General features: G+C 39.8%; 1 protein-coding gene across 8 annotated transcripts in view; it reads right to left on the reverse strand.

Annotated features, from left to right (window-relative positions):
* Positions 1-20,532, reverse strand: part of vps13b (vacuolar protein sorting 13 homolog B) — a 310,547-nt gene that overhangs the window by 122,032 nt on the left and 167,983 nt on the right. For 3 of the 8 annotated variants that reach the window (XM_075464764.1, XM_075464762.1, XM_075464769.1), the window contains exons 23-31: positions 18,783-19,017; positions 17,726-17,940; positions 13,826-14,029; positions 9,513-9,684; positions 7,369-7,483; positions 3,531-3,672; positions 2,261-2,533; positions 1,784-1,940; positions 200-314 (exon numbers count right to left, since the gene is read on the reverse strand). In XM_075464764.1, coding sequence (XP_075320879.1) covers positions 200-314; positions 1,784-1,940; positions 2,261-2,533; positions 3,531-3,672; positions 7,369-7,483; positions 9,513-9,684; positions 13,826-14,029; positions 17,726-17,940; positions 18,783-19,017 — 1,628 coding nt within the window. The other 5 variants (XM_075464765.1, XM_075464763.1, XM_075464768.1 and 2 more) reach the window with 3 other exon arrangements.

Genomic DNA, 20,532 nt, shown 5'->3' on the forward strand with positions numbered 1-20,532 from the left:
AAGGACAGGTGAAATATGTAAAGGGTGGGAGAGAGACTTGGAGTTAGAAGCAGTGGCAAGTCTTGTAAACCTTGTGCTCAAGAAACTGACCGGGGTAACAGAAGAAGGCGATCCACTAAATGCACAACAAGACCCATTAAATATCCAGTAAAACATGAATTTAGCAGTGGCGCTTTGCTGAGAAGATACTTTGTCTTACTGGTAGATATCTTTTCGGAGCACAGTCCGGGTCAGTGGGTTGTCAGCCTGAGGAGCCATGCTGAGGGATCCCAGCTTTAGGACTAGTGTGTCTTCTTTCTTCTCACTGGAATCTACTAGGACACATAAAAACACGCAGATACAAAATTAAAGTGAATACAAATTGAAATTGTGGTCGATTCTATTGCTTAGTCATTGGCAATTTAACTAGATTTCAGATGATTAGAGAAAAATCAGCCAATGTCTTAAGGTACCAAAAGCACCACTAGACTTAAAAACATCCACTCAACACTTACTCAGTCACTCACTAAACCACTGGATTATAGAGCCCTAAAAGGGCACTCTTACCACCATTAGTCATTCCAGTAGAACCAGCAGACCAAAGTAGACTCAACATATTGATGACAATCTAACAATAGATGCTGAGCACTTATTTATTTGTTTAAGCAAAAGTCTTTCTGTACTGAGGTGGTGGCTCTGCCCTGTCTGGTTGATTATGACAGTGACAAAACAGAAAGCAGAACGGAAAATTTTTGGGTAATATGAAAAACCCCTTGTGTCTAAGACACCATAAACAAAGACAATCATGTGACCGTATTTGAAAATAGTTTAGTTCACACAGTTTGGTCCATCTTAAAATTAAGAACATGGAGAGAGCGGTTCACAAACCAGGGGGGAAAAAACCCAACAAAACCGAGCGAACGAAAAAGTTAAGAGAATTCATCATGTCACAACACTGATGAGTTTTGTTTCAAAGCAAAAATGAACAAATTTTGGAAATTATTTCACATTTACTTCAGTAAGTGTAAGATACAAAACCAGGTCGTAAAGCTAGCTTAACCGTGTAAAACATTTTAGTCAAAGGGAAACCAAGTGAGTAAAATTGGCCAGTGATGCGGGGACATGTTGAGTCAATGACTTACTTACCTCCAATAAATATAGGCTACATAAGCCTGCAGAGTAACCTACGTTTTTAAGTATTATTTTCTGATATTCTTTGGGAAATATCAATCATGGTGAGGCAGTATAAATACACAAACAGAGGTTCAGCGTCTTTGAATTGGAAATTCTTGTATTTGCAATATCATCACCTCACTGTTCAAATGATGAATTCAAGCCACACACCCAGTTTACGTGTACTCCAAGGTAAATTTATACTGCAAAGACATTCTTTCGTTAGCAGGAAAATAAAAATAAAAAAATCTGTAAAATCTTTACTGAAAATCTCGGTTGAACAGGAGACGGCAAACCCTAACCAACACAAAAATGCTACATCTTAACACAGATGTCGTCCAATATGTCGTCAAATCTAAGTTGGCTCATGTCACACCTCTAATAAAATTTCCATGCAATTCCGTAGTATAATATAGTATTTGAGTAATGTAGAACAGACAAGCAAACAGATACATATATAAATATATATATATATATATATATATATATATATGTATATATATATATGTATATCCTTGACCCTAGATCGAGGAAACAACATTAAAAAAAATTACTCTTGTTATCACGTTTTCCCCCACTGTGCAATTGTTTTAAAAGTTTCCATCAGTGCTAAAAGAGACAATTGTCTAACCTGAAGCTGCATTTTTGTCTGGTGTCCCATGGCAGAAGACCCTGATCACACTGGTGTTGATGTAAATGAGAGGCAAGCACCGAGATGTCAATGTGTGGCTTCTCATTGGCTGACCTGCTGACTTCCCACGCTCTCTGTAGCGTCGTGGCACTGTAGCCTGGAAAGAAATCAAGTCCAAGGTAGGCATAACTATTTGAAAAGGTCCCAATTTCCTAATTTTACGATGCAGTTCATATAACAAACAAAACTAAGTAAACTTTCACCACTGAACAGCATATCAAACCGCAAACTGGCAAAGTATGCGTCATACGATAAATCACACGATCTTCAGGAATAAGTGTGATTAACTATGATTATATGTAACTGTATTTTTAATTTGACCAAATAAACCAAAAATGAATATCCATATTTAGAAAATGCCTGAATTCAGATATCCTAAATGATCCTTTTTTAATTTTTTTTTTTTTTTTTTTTTACCTGAAACACTCCTGCCACAGTGGCCAGTAAGGGACAGGACAGAACCACATCAAAAGGCTGGGCAGTCAGCAGGATCTCTCTCAGGTACTGAGGTGAGCTGTCTGCCAGGGGATCAGTTGTCATCCGCTGACTGGCAGGGGTATTACCGGTGCGTGACGGACGCTCTGGTCGAGTGATGAGCTTGTGACGGACATTTTTGGTGACAGCCTGAGTGTAGGTGATGGACAGGAAGCCATGCTGCTGATGAGAGCCCTCTAGGACTTTAGCTGCCGTCTGACCATTGGTAAGAGGACAAATCAGACTGATTATAGATGTCATCACACGGATCAATGAGAGACAAATAACTGTTCAATGTTATTTTGGCCAGATTTTTTTTGGATGAATGTGAAGTCTTTATTTTCAATTTTTAAAAAGCTAAGTGTACAGTTTCTTTCAATAAGGTTTTCTTTCAATAAGAAAGAAGAGGTTATATGTTCAAAAATGCTCCCCTAAATAAATTCTGATTTGTAAGACCAAGTTTTCTACTGGATCCTTCCCTTTCAAGAAAAAGACATGAATTCATCCAAATAAAACAGCCATTTGTTTATTTTTTCAGTGCAATTTATAGCCGGCCAAGCAGAAGCTACTAACAAAATAAGCTTTGAGAGCAATGTAATATTCTACACATTAATTTAGCAAGAATTAGTGAACCAGCCCACTTTAGAGGATACAAAAAATAAAATAAAAAAAGTGCTATAAAAAGATCAATTTCTGATTTGTCAAATATTCCCAAACTCTTATCTAATGACTGATTTGCAAAGCAAATATAGAATTAAAAAAGTTACATACCTATTGGGTAAAAGAAAATGATCTACATGTTTCGTGATTTTTTGACAGATGGATTGATTTAAGACATCAAGGTAAAGCCTGCAAAAACATCCAGCAACAGTGGACTCCACAACTGCCGACATAAATCATTTATTTTTCCATTCTTATTCTGCACTATTTTGTGAGAAATTAAAAAAAATATATTAATAGATATGGAAAAAAGACAAAATACTTAAGGTTAGAGTAAATGTCTTGTGTGTTGCACAACGACAGTAGAGTTATTTCTTTAGGACGACATGTGACTTATTTTCCCGTGTAGTTCTAAGTGTACAGGGAACCTCGAATTTGTTCAAAACCAAATGGAAATTTCTAAAATTTCTCTGAGGAACACACAAAACTCTCGAGCCACTGCTGATGGGTGTTAACAGAATCAACAAAAAAAGAAGAGGAGCTGGATTCTTACAGGAGGGAAAAAGCCAGAGAAGTGGCTGAAAGAGTCTTGCTTGCTGACGGGTCGAACCAACACTGTGCGTCTGTTCAGCTTGTCAGTGCAAGAGAGGACCACTCCTCCACAGCTGCCCGAGCTCCGAATACCCTCCTCCATACTGGAGGTGAGGAGAGGGAAGGGGATGAAAAAGTGGACGCCGAGAAGGGCAATGAGAATCACAGGGAAGGGGCAGGATATATAGACGCATGTAACCAGATCAGAAAGAGAAGAAAATGGGAAGAAAAGCCAGACAAGCATGAAACGTTAGATGTTTTTGTTAAATTAGATAGAATAAACTATTACCATCATAGCAAGATGCACCAGCTTGAATCAGCTGAAATATTGAGGAATGGTCTTATACTAACCATCAATACACGGACTGAAGCAGCTGTTCAGTTTAAATATTTCAAATAGAAACAGCACAATCTAGATGCACTTTAAACCTGTAAAAGGGACCAAGTAAAATGCTGCGAACAAACAAATAGCTTAAAAATGTACATATTCATGTTTTTTGGTGCTAGTATAAGACCATGTCCAAAATAAGATTTCATATCACCAATCAATGGAGGCCCAAGTCATAGTTTTCTGCAACACACACGAAGAAGAATGTCACCAGATTTTTTTGGCTTGTGTATTCAGTTACTGGAGAGACAGGTGTTTGTTAAGCCGTATACAGAATCAATTCATCATTTCATTCTGTTGTCATGAATTTAAGGTGTACAAAGCACCACTCTTGTCTACACTTTGCATTGTAGCCAAACACAATGTTTTGGTCATTTCCTCCATGTTTTCCTGTCTGTCCAGCAAGAGCAGAGATGAGGGACCTTGATTAGGAGAAGCAGTGTGTCAATCAGTATACAGAAGGCTAAGGCTGCTATGACTGCTCTGGGACACATATGAGCCTCACCACAGCTGTCTCCTTGCATTGCAGAATGAGTCCTTCATAGTTGCCAGAGTGCCAGCCCTGCCCTGGCCTGCAGAGACACGCAAGGCCAAGCTTAAAATGGACACGTGGGACTACAATTGTTGCTGTGCCAGGGGCTGATAATACCGCTCGAGAGCCGACAGTAGTTACAACATGGTGTTTTGCTGACTGAGCTACAGGGCTGATAAAAAAAAAAATTGTAATCTAACCTTTGGCCTCGAAAAAAAAATTCAAAAACACAATATTTGGAGGTATAAATGAAAATAAAAAATGTGTATTTGAGACATTTTCTAAACAAGGTTATTATGATGCATATCTGTTTTTTGAGACTTTAGATTTTAACATATCCTTGTAGTCATCCACAAGGAGCAGAAAGCACCTGCACAACAGAAAACAAAGAAATTAACCCGAGGACAGACATTTTTTATCAGTCATGAATCATTCAGCATCATCTGCATCCTCTCACTTAGCCCGACTGCATCTTCTAATAAATGTGTGTGTGTCCCTGTGTTCTGAGCATTATTATCTTGCATGTGTATGTCCGTTCTTTCTGTCCGTGTATCTATGAGAATATTTCACTTTGAACCCCCAGCCACCGTTGTAAGAGTGACCAACTCCTTTTCTCTCCCTGTGCTCCAAACCAGCCATCTTTTACTCCTCGCTTATCGTGAAACAGCTGGAAGATATCAGCTTTAATTTGAGTGATTTGCTTGGAGTGAAAAAGGATGCAGTGTCACTACTCGTCCTCAGGGAGCATCTCTGTGTAACCCAAGAGTTTAATCAACACCACTGCTTATGAAGACTTGACTAAAATAAGGAGGAGAACAGGCTTTTGAATCTTTTGAACTTACAATAAGAAAGGAAACCCCCATTACGTTTTTTTGTGTTCACCTTTAAATACCCTCCTCTGTTCGATGACTGACCGCATCCTGTACGAGGGACCACCTATTTTGTATTTCTGATGGGCGTCCTTTCTACCTTTTTCTCTCCTACCCCATCCTTTCTTGTTCTTATCTTAGTTTGATACAATCAGGAACCCCATTATATATTTGTCTCCCATGTCTGCCTGTCCTATCTAATGTTCCATTCATTTTCCAACCGTGACATAACTAATAGCAGACAATACATTTTCTCTGTAAAGCTCGATCTAATCTGACCCAATGTGCACAAATAACCTGGGCTGGGTGATGAAATACCAAGCAATTATCTGTTCAAAATGATTAATATGGACTCCAATCTCTGTGGGTTCTCTTGCATAATAGAGTTTAAAGTGGGCCAGCTGCCTCAAAGTCCCCCACTCTCTCCTGAAAAGCCATGACTATAACCTGGCTTGGATGATGAAGTGCTTCTGCCAGCAAAAACTGTGGTGGGCTAAAGCGTGTTGAGACCATGTTGCTGGATATCACATTGAAATAAGCTAGAAATTAGAAAATTGACGAATTATGTACTTAAGAAAGCTCAGAGTAAAGAGATAAGTGTTGGCATAGTCTCAAAAGCAATTGGACACACACCTGTGGAGAGCAGAACAGAATGACATCATGACCCACAATATCTTTACACTCTAAAAAATGTCAACCCATTGACATTGTCCTGGCATAAGTTGATATTCCTTACAGTATGAAACACATGTGGACTGACAGAATTATGAATTAGCTAAACTACACCAAAACAGGGAGGTCTATGCAATGCTTGTTTGACATTGAGGTTCAAAGCCAAGGCAATCACTTCAATCCCTCTCTGACCTGTACTGACATGCCTAGGACTCAACTTAGGTGATTTTAAAACCTGGCAAATCAAAATCAATAACTATTATCATGTTAGTTGCGAGAGCATTGACTGTTAATGATGGGGTTCAACACAGGTACAGGCCCTGTGAGGGTCCAACTCCCTCTCGTTGTCTGGCTTGATCGAAGCAAGAGGCACTTGGGAACATAGAGTAGACATGCACAGGCACAAAAGCACACAGACCTGAAAAAAAAACAACAACAACAAAACACACACATATACTGGTGAATACAACATGCTGAACAGTTTGATTGCCGCTTCATTATCTCCTCACCGAGACAGGGGGAATTGCCTCCTGCTAAGTGGTCTCTTCCCAACAACACAAGGCCTGAGGCTCATAAACAGTTCAAACTTTGAGCTGCTGACTCAACTGCAGAGTTATGTGACCATGGCCAGGAGAAAGAAATGCAGGAAAAAATATGGATTAAGAAATTGAAATAAGGCCTCATGTCTAATTAATAAAAGGAGCGTATGCATGAAGCATGGAGAAAAAACTTGAAATCTTAGTCACACGTACAGTTTCAAAATGTTGTGGTATGTGCTTTCATCTTTTGAGAAACCAGACCTAAAGTGTCCTATTTCCAACGGATAGTCATAAGGACAGATTACCATTAGAATGCAGTGGAAAACGGCTCAGCGGTTACCCTCCTCTAACAAAGTGTTAATGTTTCTGTGAATCTAGTCGGACACCACAGGAAGGGAGAATATGACTGACGGACTGTGTGAACTCTTCAGCTTCTGTGAGTTTGAGTAAGGCCAGCACCAAATCCACTGAAGCCATCTATCTAGTCGGTCAGTCCATCTGTCTGTTAGTCTGTGGTCACAACCACAACAGCTGTCTGGAGACAGATTTAGAGATGATAAAGCAAAAACATAAATAAAGAGAATTGGGAACAAAGTGTCCGTGGTATCAGCGGTAAAAGCTTATGTGTGCACAGAATAAAGTGTGGAGGCCATAAGATTAGGGGAGCGCGTGCGTGTGTGTGTGTGTGTGTGTGTGTGTGTGTGTGTGTGTGTAGGGGGCAGGGTCCGACCATCATCATCACACACAATCCACAAATTATACATGATTGATGATTTTAGATGATTGGGATGTACTCGTACCTGCATCGGTATTGGTCAATGTTGAAGCTGCCAACTTTACATTTTATTTTTGTGTAAACATCCTGGACATCTACAGAGGCACTCAGGTCTTCTAGCTCACTGATGACACAGATCTCTGAAAGAAACACACACACACAAGTGTAAAAAAAAACAACAAACAAACCTGAATTTCATGTTTTTTTTGTTTTGTTGTTGTGTTTATCTTTTTTTTTATTCTGAGCTCATGAAGTAAACTAGAGGGACAGAAAAACAAACACTTACACGGAGGCTTAATTTCACATCAATTTTCATTTTACAATACCATGAATGTCGGGAGTATTTTCGTTTTAGCTTGCAGTATGTTGCACCGTTGAACTTGAAATATTAGCAACACATCTGAACTTGAATCTCTGGAGCTAATGTTTCACTTGTATGTGTGAAATTCATTGCAGAGGGCAAGGATCTGAACTGGGTTCAACCCAGTCCATGTCTTGACTTTGGTCTGGATTCTGCTATCATGGTCCCTGTACATTTCTTTCTTTATTTTTCCTTTGTATCTGGACTGCCTAAGTCTGAAGCCTATGCATGCGCAACTGAATCACCACAGTGTAATTTCTTTTATATAGCAAAATAATAAATCACATATTAACAACAAAATAAATGTTCAATTATACCCGGCTGTGTAAAACATGCCAAAATTTTAAAAAAAAGTTTTTATTTTTCTTTAGAGGTGAAGTGAAGGGCACAATGGATTCACTCAATATTGAGAAAAGAAATCATGATATCATGAAAAAAAAGAAAGTGCGCCGTTTCTATTTAAAACAGTAAAGCGCCGTTTCACATATATATAGATATAAATATATATATATATATATAATATATATTAAGTTCAGAAATATTCATAAAGTGCCAAATCACAACACGTCATCACAAGGAACTTCGTATCTGGCCCCAGAATGATCGATTTGAGAGAAAAAGAATGAATTTATGATGAAATGATATCGAACGTCACTTAAGACTCTTCTGTGCGTGCATTCCTACAGTTGTGTGTGTGCCATTGTGCACCTTGTGTGCACACAAAGCCACCCACTGCCGGCAAAGCAAGTAAGCTTCACAGATGGACTGATTTACTTTGTGCTGAACAGAGCCTTTGAGCTTAACTGCTGAGTCTCTCATTGTTTCCACTGAGAAACTCCCACAATCACAAGCTAGCTTGGGAAATTGGGCTTTATCCATATGGTCGTTGTTATGCTGTAGCCTTGTGGTGACTTGGGGAATATAGAGGTCATCAGCAGCTTACTAATACTGAACAAAACAAGACTGTCAATTTCATTGTGGACCCAGAGTGGAAAAAAAAAATCTCAGAAACAGTTTGTGTCTCTGACAGAGCCCTGATACTGATGTCTGTGAGTTTTTGAAAGCCTTACAGAGCAATGGAAACCTGTAGTCTCTTTGTCTTGAACAGTTAATCTGAAAAGAAAGTTTAGAACTAATTTGTGTCTTACTTTTGGTGACTCGATTTTCTACCTCCAGTCTTTTTACACACAGCAGAATTCTGCAGTATCCACAAAATACTATGCTCAGAGTGTGTTTTTCCATTTCTTTGAAAAGACAAAGAAATGCATTTGGCTTATTTAATTTACTGTTGGAAAAACATCAGATCATGGCACACTATCATCTCAGAGAAAACGGTTGTGATTGACAACATCATATAAATGGTGTGGACACTATTTTTTGTTTTTAATGAAATACTTAATGTGTTGCATACAGAAAATCTAATGTTGAGTTCATGCAGAAACTCACATGGCACATATTAAGCCCAAATCCAAAGTAATGCCTATTTAAGATGTCTCTAAGTCAAACCATCTCTGTGAGGTCTTCCAAAACATTCCACTTCCACTATTAAGGACCTTAAGTAGGGTGATCTGGTTGGCAGATGCTAAATAATACAGCTACCAATTAAAGGTAAATCTAGCCTTTCATCGCTCAGTAAATCTAAAGGGGACAAGGGGTGGATTGCTTGGGATTCATCACCCATTTATTTATTTGTCTTTCCCTCCATCCCAACTTCTCTACAGCTGCATTCCTGTTCCGAGGGCTTATAAAATTTTACTGAGAAAAGAGACGGAAAAAGAGCAGTAGGGATTATGTCAGTGCTAAGGTACCTGTCTTTCTGGCAGTAGGGTCAGGAGCAAACAGTTGAACTGTAACCTTGGGTAACATCCACTGCATCCAAAGGCTGACTTTCCCGCTGGTTCCCTCAATGCTGCTAGTTTTTTGCTCCAGAGTCACTGTGTCGGCGAATGGACCATCATCTCCTGCGGGCGCTGAGTCAGCCTAAGGAGGCAAAGCAGGTGTTTAAAAGGAAAAGGGTAAGATGGCAACAAGCCATAAACGCGGAAAGCTTGAAGATCACATGCATTATAAAAGTTAGACAACATTTGAAAAGATTTTGTTAGTAAATCTTGAACTGAAGAGCAGAGAAAAAGCCCTTTTAGAAAATCTTATGAGACAGCATTGTCAGTTAAGTGATACAACATGTAAACGGATTAAAATAAAGAATAACATTTATGAGAGAACATTTGCAAAAGTATAAAACTGAATGAAAAATTCTGCCGGTTGTGCTTGAGCTGTTTCTACATTTTAAGGCATGCGTCCAACCATGTGTTTGCTGAATGTGTATGTTTGCAAGTGTTGTCGCTGTGCATGTAGCCATAACAAAGCAACCAACAACTGAGCCTTTTTTGTGTGTAGATGACATCAGTGTCTGGTAAGCAGAACTCCACACAGAACAGAGCAATGTGGGGGGGAGGAACACTGTGAGAAGCTGTCACTGGTGTTAACCCCAAACTGAGCCACTAGCACCCACATGGAATCCTTTCACTCAAGTGCGGCAGGACACACACGTCTCGCATCCTGGGAGAGAATAGGAAATAGGGACCGGAGGCGGGGGCGAAGGTGGGGGTGAAGTGGAGAGGCAAGCAGGATGCGGTGGAAGAGGTTGGCTCCTCCGAGCCCTCAACTCATTACTGAAGATTTGGCAAGGCACTGAGAGCAGTGGGGACACTAGTGGGGACATTTTTAATTTCTTTCTCTCTCCTCCTGGTCTGTTCCAAACATGTATCTATGTGGCTGACACGTAAAGTGAAACGCCTGCAAACAAACAATGACAATTTGCTGCTTTGGCATTACAGAGTTTTCCACTGCCTCTACCATCGCACTGTGGTAATGACAGATTGTGTCATGATTATTGAGCCTGGCTGTGGTTGGTGAGGAGGTTATCAACCATCTCAATTAGAAACCCCACAGCTGCTAGGGCTGATTACAGTGTCCAAAAGAGGATCCAGATGAGGAAACTATGTCCCCTTTCCACAGCTGGAGGTGGGGCGGGGGGGGCACCCTAATTTGCAATTTTAATTTAATTTAATCGCACACTTGAGGATGGCTGCAAGCAGAGCATGACAACAGCAGATGACAATAATATAAATCAATTCAGGATTATGCAGATTCAAAAATAGATTGGGGACCACTAGACACTGATGATAAGCATGTGCTCCATGCACTGGCTCTCGGAGACAAAAAAAAGTATATAGATGAACCAAAATCACAACTTAGCTGGAGGAGATCTAATCATATATGTATAAAACTAGTCAGTGTCAATATGCAGTTCCATGGCATCAAACAGGCAAGGTAGGTGTGTGAGTATGAGTCAGCTTGTGCTTGACCGTGTGTGATAATAGTAACTGGTAGCAAGTAATATGAGCCCAGAAGTAATGGTGTTCAGTCAGTCTCAGTGAGATATTCTTGTGTCAACTGCCATACGGGGACTTATTATTGTTGAGATGGAGTCAAAACAAAAAAAAATAAATTGCATGTGTGTGTGTGTTTGGTTAGGATTGTTTAGTTTACAGTTCTGACCAGTCAGTAGGATTAGACTCTCTTATGTTGTGTGTGGAAACAGGAGCTGGACGCTGGCGCTGTGGGAAGCTCAGACCACTGTGTACTGCTGCGTGGTTATTCTTCAGCATTGGACACCCGACTGCTCTTACTTCCCACCCAGAACAGCTGCTGTCAATTTCAAAATCATTCTCATACAGACTGATTTTATGAGGGTCAGAAGAAAGAGAAATGATGGGTATCTGACAGCCATCTAAGCATTTTAGCTACATCTGAAGAGGATGAAGTAAGAGAATAAAACCGCAGAATGTGCATTAGATTTGTTGAGCAAAAGAGTCTTCCGTCGGATTTTAGGAGAAAAAAAGATGAATGGTTTTCAAAAGATGTTTGAGGTTCATAAAGCACATTGTTGGAATTTCTAAAAAAAAAAAAAAAAAAAAAAAAGAAGTAATGCTGAACTGTAAAAGATAACCAGTTCCTGTAAAGAAAACAGAAAAAAACCCACAAAATAATGTGAGAGAAAAGAAAACGTAAGATCACAGATAAATGTCTTTATGGCAAAATGACCCAAATGGATGGTGGTGCAGATATGATAGAGGTGGGATCTAGCATGTTCGTGAGCTGCCAGATTGGGGCCCCTCACACACATTCTTAGAGGGAGCTATTTTCCCACACCTCCACAAGCCAAGTTGTAAAGTATACAGTTTAATTCCTGGGCTTCAGTGTTATAAACGGGCTGAGGATCCAGGTTTATTTTCTCTGCAGAGTTAGTCTTTGCTCATCAGAGAGGTTCAAACATTGGAAAACAACAGCAAGTCAGGAGGTGTCAAAGAGAAATAGAGGAAAATGCAGATTATGACAGAAGAACGCAATAGGAAAGTGTGGTGACAGGTGAAGGGGGGGGGGACTTGGAGTAGAGGAAAGGAAGCCATAAGACAAAGAAAATAGTTTAAGAATGAATGGAATAGAGGTGAGATAAAGCTTCGGACAGATAGGTAATAGTTGTAGCTTCGGGAAGAGACAGTTTTCTAGTTTGTAGCTGCTGCTGCTTAGAGGGAATTCTATTCAAAGTGTGGTCAGGTGGATGAGAGCCACAGGAAAATCTTGTCAAGTTGGGATCAACATGAGACGAACAATGAATTAAAGGTGCGATAAACAGAGGCACAAGAACAAGAAACAAAGCAGGGAAAAGAGAAGAGACATAAAGGAATCGCCTATTGAAGAACGAATTTTTTGCATTAATTACTACAAATAAGATTTTGAATATAAATCATACAAGTATGAATTTAATTCTTAGATCTATAGTGGAGAGGAGAGGAAAGGTTGAAGGGTACTATAGGGCAGTTTTTTTTGGGGGGGGGGGTGTAAGATGTGTTTGAGGGGCTTGAGGTTGTTGGGGAGAAACTGCTTCAACTACTGCTGAGACTTATCAAAACAGCTCCTACAGTCTTGCTCAACCACCGAGCCTCCCAGGGGACTAAATACTTCTACCAGTGTTTGTTCTTATGTAAACAGTGACAAGTGGGCTGTCAGGGAACACTGAGCCTTGTTACAGATTCCACTATTCCATAGGTCCTCCATGGTCACACTGCAGGACCGAGACTTCTGTGAGTCCACACAAAAACACACACATGTTTAGCACAGAATCAAATTCAAACACAGATGCACATAGAAATACGAAACACTTCTTTTTCCCACGGACATGTATACATTCTAATGCTTCCTGGGGCAGTAAGGTTTTCCTTCATACTGACAGAAAGCCAGTGGTCAAGGAACACTGCATTCTGAGCTAGTTGCTGCTAAGCTGCATGCGTCATCATCTGGGTTGAATTTTTTGACTGAGTGAAAAATTAAAATACAGGTTATTATTTTTCCCTAAATTAAGAGAAAGGTTTATACTCAATCAGGCCTCTGCCTAAACAAATTAAACGGAGCCAAATCTTAAAACCTATTTGGAGCATCTGCTCGGGGTAAGAAAAAATAATGCAAGAAACACAAGCCCTGATGAGATTTTTTCCAGGTTTGAAAATGATTCCGAAACAAAACATATTATTTGACAAATTACATGCATTAGCGCTGACTCGACTACTAAAAACAATAAAACAATGTTCGCACTTAGAATCATAAATCTGCACAAGAATTGTGTACACAACAAAGGCTTAAATATCATGTGTAACAGCCTGACTCATAGCACCTTAGATGACTAAAAGCCATTGTTAAGTGTTGACAGAGAGCAGTCTTTGGGTTTGTAAGTTAAGTAGCATAACACGAAAGTAGCATTAGCAAAATAAGTGTCTGATAGTGTTCTGCAGGGTAGAAGCAGATGTCAGAAATAAAAAAATAAAGGGCATAGGGGAATAAATGAACCGTTTAACGTCTGTTTCATGATACATTGATGGCATTGGCAAGTTTTTTTTTCTTCTTCTTCTCCTTCCCTGATTATGACAAGGTGTTTATGCTGCTGAAAAAAGTGTGCTGAAACATAACAAAAACATCACAGCATAGACAAGCACACAATTTCAAATTCCTAAAAACACAGAACTGACAAAACGAAATGTGCAGTTATGAAATAAAAACAAACCTCTGTGGGGGAACCAAAGTCTGCAGAAGGGCTGCAGGTGCTGGTGTCAGGAAGGGCAGTTCCAGCACTGCTGCGCACTGGGGAGGATGGAGCAGCACCAGCAGGGGGGTCTGGGATGCTGGAGGTCTGACGCAAAATACCGTGTCTCTGGAGACGTGCCCACGTGGAGCTCCAGCTGAGGAGGAGCTCATATAAAAGTTGAACCTAGAGAGTGACATAGGCAAAGAAGAAGTGTGAGGAATTACAGACCTCACACTGGTTGGGAAGGAAAAACTAGCAATCTCTTTTCTTTTCTCGTACTGTGTGTCTGAAAGCAAACTTTTTGTTAGTAAACTGGATATCTGCACTGAAGTCGACGAGGGTAATAATTCTGGAGCATAATGCAAACTCAATATGAAAAGCACACTGAGCCAATATAGTACCTGAAAATGTAACCAACACACCACAAAAATTTAATATTAAAAAGCGGATTCAAATGTTTGTTTATGTTGAGGTCTTACTCAAACACTTGGGAATAATCATCATTTTGAATTCTGAGCTCATGACCATAATTTAGTTTGGCAGCTGTGTAGTTACGTGACACTGAACCTAGAAAGAACTGAGGCTGAAGGAAATATTAGCTTGAAACAGACTACTATCCATTCTCATTTCTTTCACTGCAACATAACACAGTTTTAGAGCAGTGTTCAAGTTTTGCTTGATAGATCATTCTTTGAAAAGCTCAGCATGCTAACACACGTGCTTCACTGTACAAATCGGTTCTCCATAACAACGAAACTTCCAAGGAAAAACCCACAGAGGAAAGTTAGGTTAAGTCATCAATTTCCTCTGAGAAGCTCATCATGATTAGGAAAAACTGAAGGCTCAGCGTCAAGTGTTCTCAACTATTTATCATGTTTTCACATGAAATAAGGTCTTGGCTTTAAACAACAAAAAAAAACAAAAAAAAAAACAAAACAAAAGTGGAAAACATGAGGGGAGAACAGGGGAATGTGATGTGTTGCTTTCAGTTATTCATGCATTCACACAGTATTTTTAGGAGGGGCAGAGAAGGAAAGAAAGGGAGAAAAGCAACAGGCTTTCACAGTGAGCTAATTTCTGGATTTCAAATGCCTCGCTTCTGCGGCCAGCTACTCCTCCACCCAACCCCCACCACTGAGGGTCCCTCGAATTTTAAGGTGCACACAAACAGGCACAATCAAAAACTGGATTTTTCTGCTCCAAACCCAATTTTCTTTCTATTGCTCGATCACATACATGCACTCCTGTGAGTGGACACATTGCAGGGAGGACTTCCACAAATGAGAATAAATCAAATTAAAAGCAGCACAATACATTACAGCTGGGCCATTTCAAACATGTCCAGGAAGAGCTGCTAATGTCGATCCAGCTGCCGTCCAGGGTCTGGGCCAACAGCTGTCTTACATACCCAACGAAACTGCACTGCCGGCAGGGGAGGTACAACGCCATGTTCCCCTCTCTGAGATTTTTTTGGAACTGGAACTCCAACCAAGCACAACGAGGCCTACTGCCTTAAGCAGCAGATGTGGAACAAGAATGAAGAATTTGGGGTATAGGAAAAAAGGGATGGGGATGTGTAGAGTGAGACTGAAATGGGATAAGGAATGACCTTGGTTTCAGTATCTGGAATTTACTTGTTTTAAGATGAGATATTTAGAAGATCTAAGATCTAAGATCCACCAACCCTCTCATCATTAATCTTCAAGGTAAAGTATCTTCAGTCCTACTTGCCTGGGTAGAACCTTTTAATCTGTCAACTCCACCAAGTATACTGATTAGTCTAACATGAAACATTGGCTTGAAAAATAAGTGCCATCAAACAATAAGCCAAAAAGATCAATGGCCATCCTGTATCTACTTCTCCCTCACTATACATCTGTCTGGAAACTAAAGGTCAGTTGATTGGCCAGTTGGCAGCTTTGACAGCAAACACACATTTACTATACATATCTACACGAAGATGCAAACACACTCTCAAGCTTACATGATCTCTAAATTCAGATGCCACATGCCATTCATTGGGGACACCATCAGAACATTTGGAAGACTGTGTCTTAAGAGTTGTTGTTTGCAGGATCCAAGCAGCAGTAGTTCAACATGGATACTGAACAGAAGCTCCCACAGTCATTCATTGAAACACAAAGATGGAACAGGACCAGAGAGATTACAGATGGAGAGCGTTCTTCTTCTGGTAAAAGTACAGCCACTAACTCCATCCTTCTTCATGAATCATTTACATGGACTCAAAACTGGACACATTTAGTGTTGTAAAACAACTCACATGCAAATTCATTTAGCCACCTTTCCACTAAAAGGCGTTTCACAGTTTAGGAACAGTTAAATCACTTTAACATTGATGTGTGCATAAGAAGTACACAACTGTTGAAGAAGTTATTACCATATGTGAATGAGCTTCCATGACTTGGAAGAGTGAGTGCTCTGCTTTGATCTAGCACGTGACATTTGACTTGGGTGTTTTGTAATAAAATAAATTAATTCCACCCTACGTTGAACAGAGATAAATCTGATGGTTCCATGTTTGCAAATCTCTTCACATGCACTGGTCTCTTTTTTTTTTCATCTATAACTTTTACTCCTACTCTTGCTCTCATATGTTCAAACACACTGACTTCACTTCCTATCTAATAACGAAGTTGAAGTGATATAATCTCTATATATGATCATTTTTAAACATGAATGCTACCTTTAAAAATGTATCAGTGTTCACTTGAGGGCTTGACCACTTCACCTCACCTTCTAAAAATACTTTTGTTTGTACTATAAACTATTTCATCACATGTAATGGAAAATCTGATTTAATGTCACAAAAATGCAGTTGAGAAGGCAGGGGAAATTATGAGGCCATTGTTTTTTTTTTTGTTTTATTCATGCACTTTAACTGTATGAGTGTCTAAAAACCAGCATGGGAACAATTTATTAGCTCTGAAACGCTAAATCCAGCTCATGTGATGGTCGCACTGACTGTGCAGCATGTATGCAGTTCTGCAACAATCACACACACATTCCCACCAGTGCAATGATTATTACAAAGCAATGATGTGAGGTCTCTCTGTTCTGAAGGGCATGGGGTTCTTAAAAAGCTGCAATATGACTTTAAACTGTATTAGCCTTTTTATTCCCTTCACACAGAGGAGGTGAACAGAAAGGGGGAAAAGAGCAGTAAAGAGTAAGTTTGAGTCTAAAAACCATTCATCCATTTTCTTAATCCAACTAAGAGTCGCGGGGGGGGGGTCATTGCACGAGTGGCAGGGTACACCCTCGATAGGTCGCCAGTCCATCACAGGACATTGAGACCTTCCTTGTTTGTGAATCCAATTTGCCTCAATATCACCATGGCTTACCGCTGTTATCGAAAGCAGTGTGACCACTCAAAAGGTCATTCACATTCGGTGTTTACATAGGAACCTGGCTCAAAACGGCTAATTCAATTGTGAAAAAAGAAACATGATTATAATGTTGTAATAAAGCAGTGAAAAATTGCCCAGGGACCTAACAGGGAGACAATCATGTTCCCAATCTGTCTGTATTCATTAAGCTGTCACTAAAACATAATAAGACATTGTAAAACAACACTGATGAGTTCTGCAATCCCCCCACTGTTCTTAACTAAGACCTCAAAATATTTAACCAAAAACAAGGCAACACTCTTGTGTTTACATTTTTACTTTCATGAAAATAATACGATGTAAGAGGTTTATTTACTGGAGTCAGTCTGCATTAGAAAAACTATACAGAGGCAGGATCTTCCTGCCAGAGGTTTGTGGGTTTGTATTGCAGAAAAGTTTACAAAGGGATGATTTGTATAAATACAAAGAATTCTAATGACTACTTTGTGAATTTCAGGACTCTCTGGCTGACCTGAGGGTTGGAGCACTTGACGTGGACAGGCTGTAGATCAACGTGGAGGCAGACTACAAAAGAGGGTCTTCCTTCAGAACTGCCCTGGAGTTTAGAAGTGACAGCCAGCGTGGATGTGCATCCCATAGGCTCCAACAGGCTTAGGCTTTGCTGCTGTCCCAACAATGTGTAAATGCTAAACTGACTCAGGCTTATTGTCCATGGGAAGGCATCACCTGGTGGACACAAGAGGAGGGAGGATATATCATGTGGGACAGTGATGAGATTGTGAATAAAAAACAACTATGAGTTCAAACAAAGAGTGTATGAAGTGTATATACAATGAAAACATAAAAAAAGAGTAATTAAATAGAAATAGCAAAGCAAAACTGAAAAACAGAAAATGAATTAAGCAGAGGACAGTAGAGTAATGTTTAAGTCTAAATGTAGGTGCAGAAAAGGTTCCAAAGGGTAATCTGATCTTAGTCTTTAGCACTTTACTTTTCTTGTTTGCAAACATATCCACAAACACCACATTTCCCATGTGCAGTGGACAGGATGCTTTGATCCAGAGCACAGAAAATCAGGAGTGAATATGTTTTTTTTTCAAGGTCAGGAATTAATCACTTCAAGTTGAGTTGTTCATTTTTTGCTGTTACATCGAAATCCTGATGTCACTGTTTTCACAGTTGTTTTTTCATTCCCCGGAGATTTTGAAATATGTACGTCCAATGCTGATGTCATTGAAAAGCTGAAGGGAAAAGAAGGTGCCCCTCCTTTTTCTTCTTTCGCTAAAGAAAAAACACTGTTCAACTTTCTAAGTGTTGCTTGTGTCAACTCTACCAGGTGTGCACGCCACATGTTGAAGATCTATCTCTCAAACTCACTCTACTTAAGTTTGTTTGTCTTTTGTCAAAGTAAATGAGTGGTGGTAGGTCAAAGGTTTGCCCAGTGTTAAAAAGAACATAATGATGATGAATTCACATTGTATAGCCTATTACTGTTATCAAACCATTAATTTGACCAAGTATTTCAACCATACCAATTCAAATTGATGTCATTAGAATGAAAACCCTACCTTCTTCTAAGATGGGCCTTGATACAACGAAGGGGAGCTCCTGCAGCGGCTCCATATATTTGTGCCCGGCACTGAGGACACTAATCTGGGGAAGGCAGATAACCAGAGTTCCAGGCATGGAGGCTTGGTTGTGGTACCAGCTGCGGACGGTGCCAGGTATGTCACCACAGATGATAGTGCTCGGAGAGGGGAGGCTGTCATTTGGCAGGAACACACAGCATGACTGCAGCTCCAACTGGAAAAGGGAGAGAAAATTATGAGAGACATGAAGTCATGTTACCCAAGCCAGTATCACTTGATTATGTAGCTGTCTCAGCCCTTCAAAATAATTTTCAGTAAACAGTCCACATTTTCTAGGTTCACTGCTGCAATGAAAAGGAACTCAATGAGGGGGCGGCCAGGGCTCAGTGGTTAGAGTCGGTCGTCCAATAACCGGAAGGTTGGCAGGTTCGATTCCCACTCTCGCCACTCAAAAAGATTGGTGAAGGGGTGTCAGTCCACCTCCTTGTCACGGCCGAGGTGCCCTTGAGTAAGGCCCATGCTCTGCACTGATAATGGCCGCCCACCGCTCCAGGTTGGCAACTGTCTCTATGAGTGTGTGACCCTGTGCATGTGTGTGTCAACAGGTGCCAACCTGGGTGGGTTAAAAAAGCGGAGGACAAATTTTGTGTGTATGCATGTATGCATGACCAATAAATATAATCTTAATCTTAATAAGTGTTGGTTACTAATTGTTGCAAGAAATAAACTACAACAACAACAAAAAAAAGTTCTTCCCATGCTTGGTAATGCATGATGGTTTGACTGATGGACATGATAACCTAACCTTATTCACACATAAGAAAACCATTATTACACGCTACAGTTCTTCTCTGGCCAGTAGAATTTGCCTTGAAAAACTTAAAAAAAAAATAAAAAATAGAATGCGACCATGCATTTAAAATAAATATGAAATTATCTGCTATGAAACAGAAAACCTTTTACAACTTTAGGGACCTTGGGTAGTTAAATCTTGAACTAAAATCTTTTTGAAGTCCCTTTTAAATAAGTGGAGACCAATTCCAGCTGCACCATGTCACACATTTTTTCAGTTCACAAAAAAAAGCTCAATTTACAAGTCATTTAGGTCACTAATCAGTAGCCAGCAAGAGTGAAAGCAGTGCGTAACCTTTCTGTGCCTCAACAGTAGTTTGTCTTTTTCCATTATGCAGGGGCTCCACTGATTTAAAAGACAAGTTCACATAAAGAAAGGGTGTATAAGTCCAGTGGGAAGACAGCAAGTCTTTCTAGGCACTTGTGCATCTATATGTGAGATACAGAGAATTCACATGGAGTATGTCATAAATAGTCAATATACAAGTCTAATGAGTGAAAAATTATTGCAATCTAATTTATGTTCTGCATGTAATGCATACACATGTGGAAAGATACACAAACTCCATTAAAAAAAACTTTGTTTTTGTAAATTGTACAAACGCTGCACAGGCCTATAAATGGAGGTGGCTTTAATGGGAGTTGAAATAAAGGGCAATGAAGAAGAGACTGAGAGGAAGTGAGACAACACGTTGGGGAGATATGGAGACAAATTCATCTCACATTACTTGACCTTCTGCTTGCTCTTCAAAGGGCTTTGAAATCGGAACACTTTTGCATACTTTTGCACACACAAGGCTTTGGCTTTTTCATGTGCTGGTGGGAGTAGATTCAATGACACTGTCTGCTGTGCTGCAAATCTGAATAGGGTTGAGTT

The sequence above is a fragment of the Odontesthes bonariensis genome, chromosome 5 (genome assembly GCF_027942865.1).
Source record: "Odontesthes bonariensis isolate fOdoBon6 chromosome 5, fOdoBon6.hap1, whole genome shotgun sequence".
NCBI classification, from domain to species: domain Eukaryota; kingdom Metazoa; phylum Chordata; class Actinopteri; order Atheriniformes; family Atherinopsidae; genus Odontesthes; species Odontesthes bonariensis.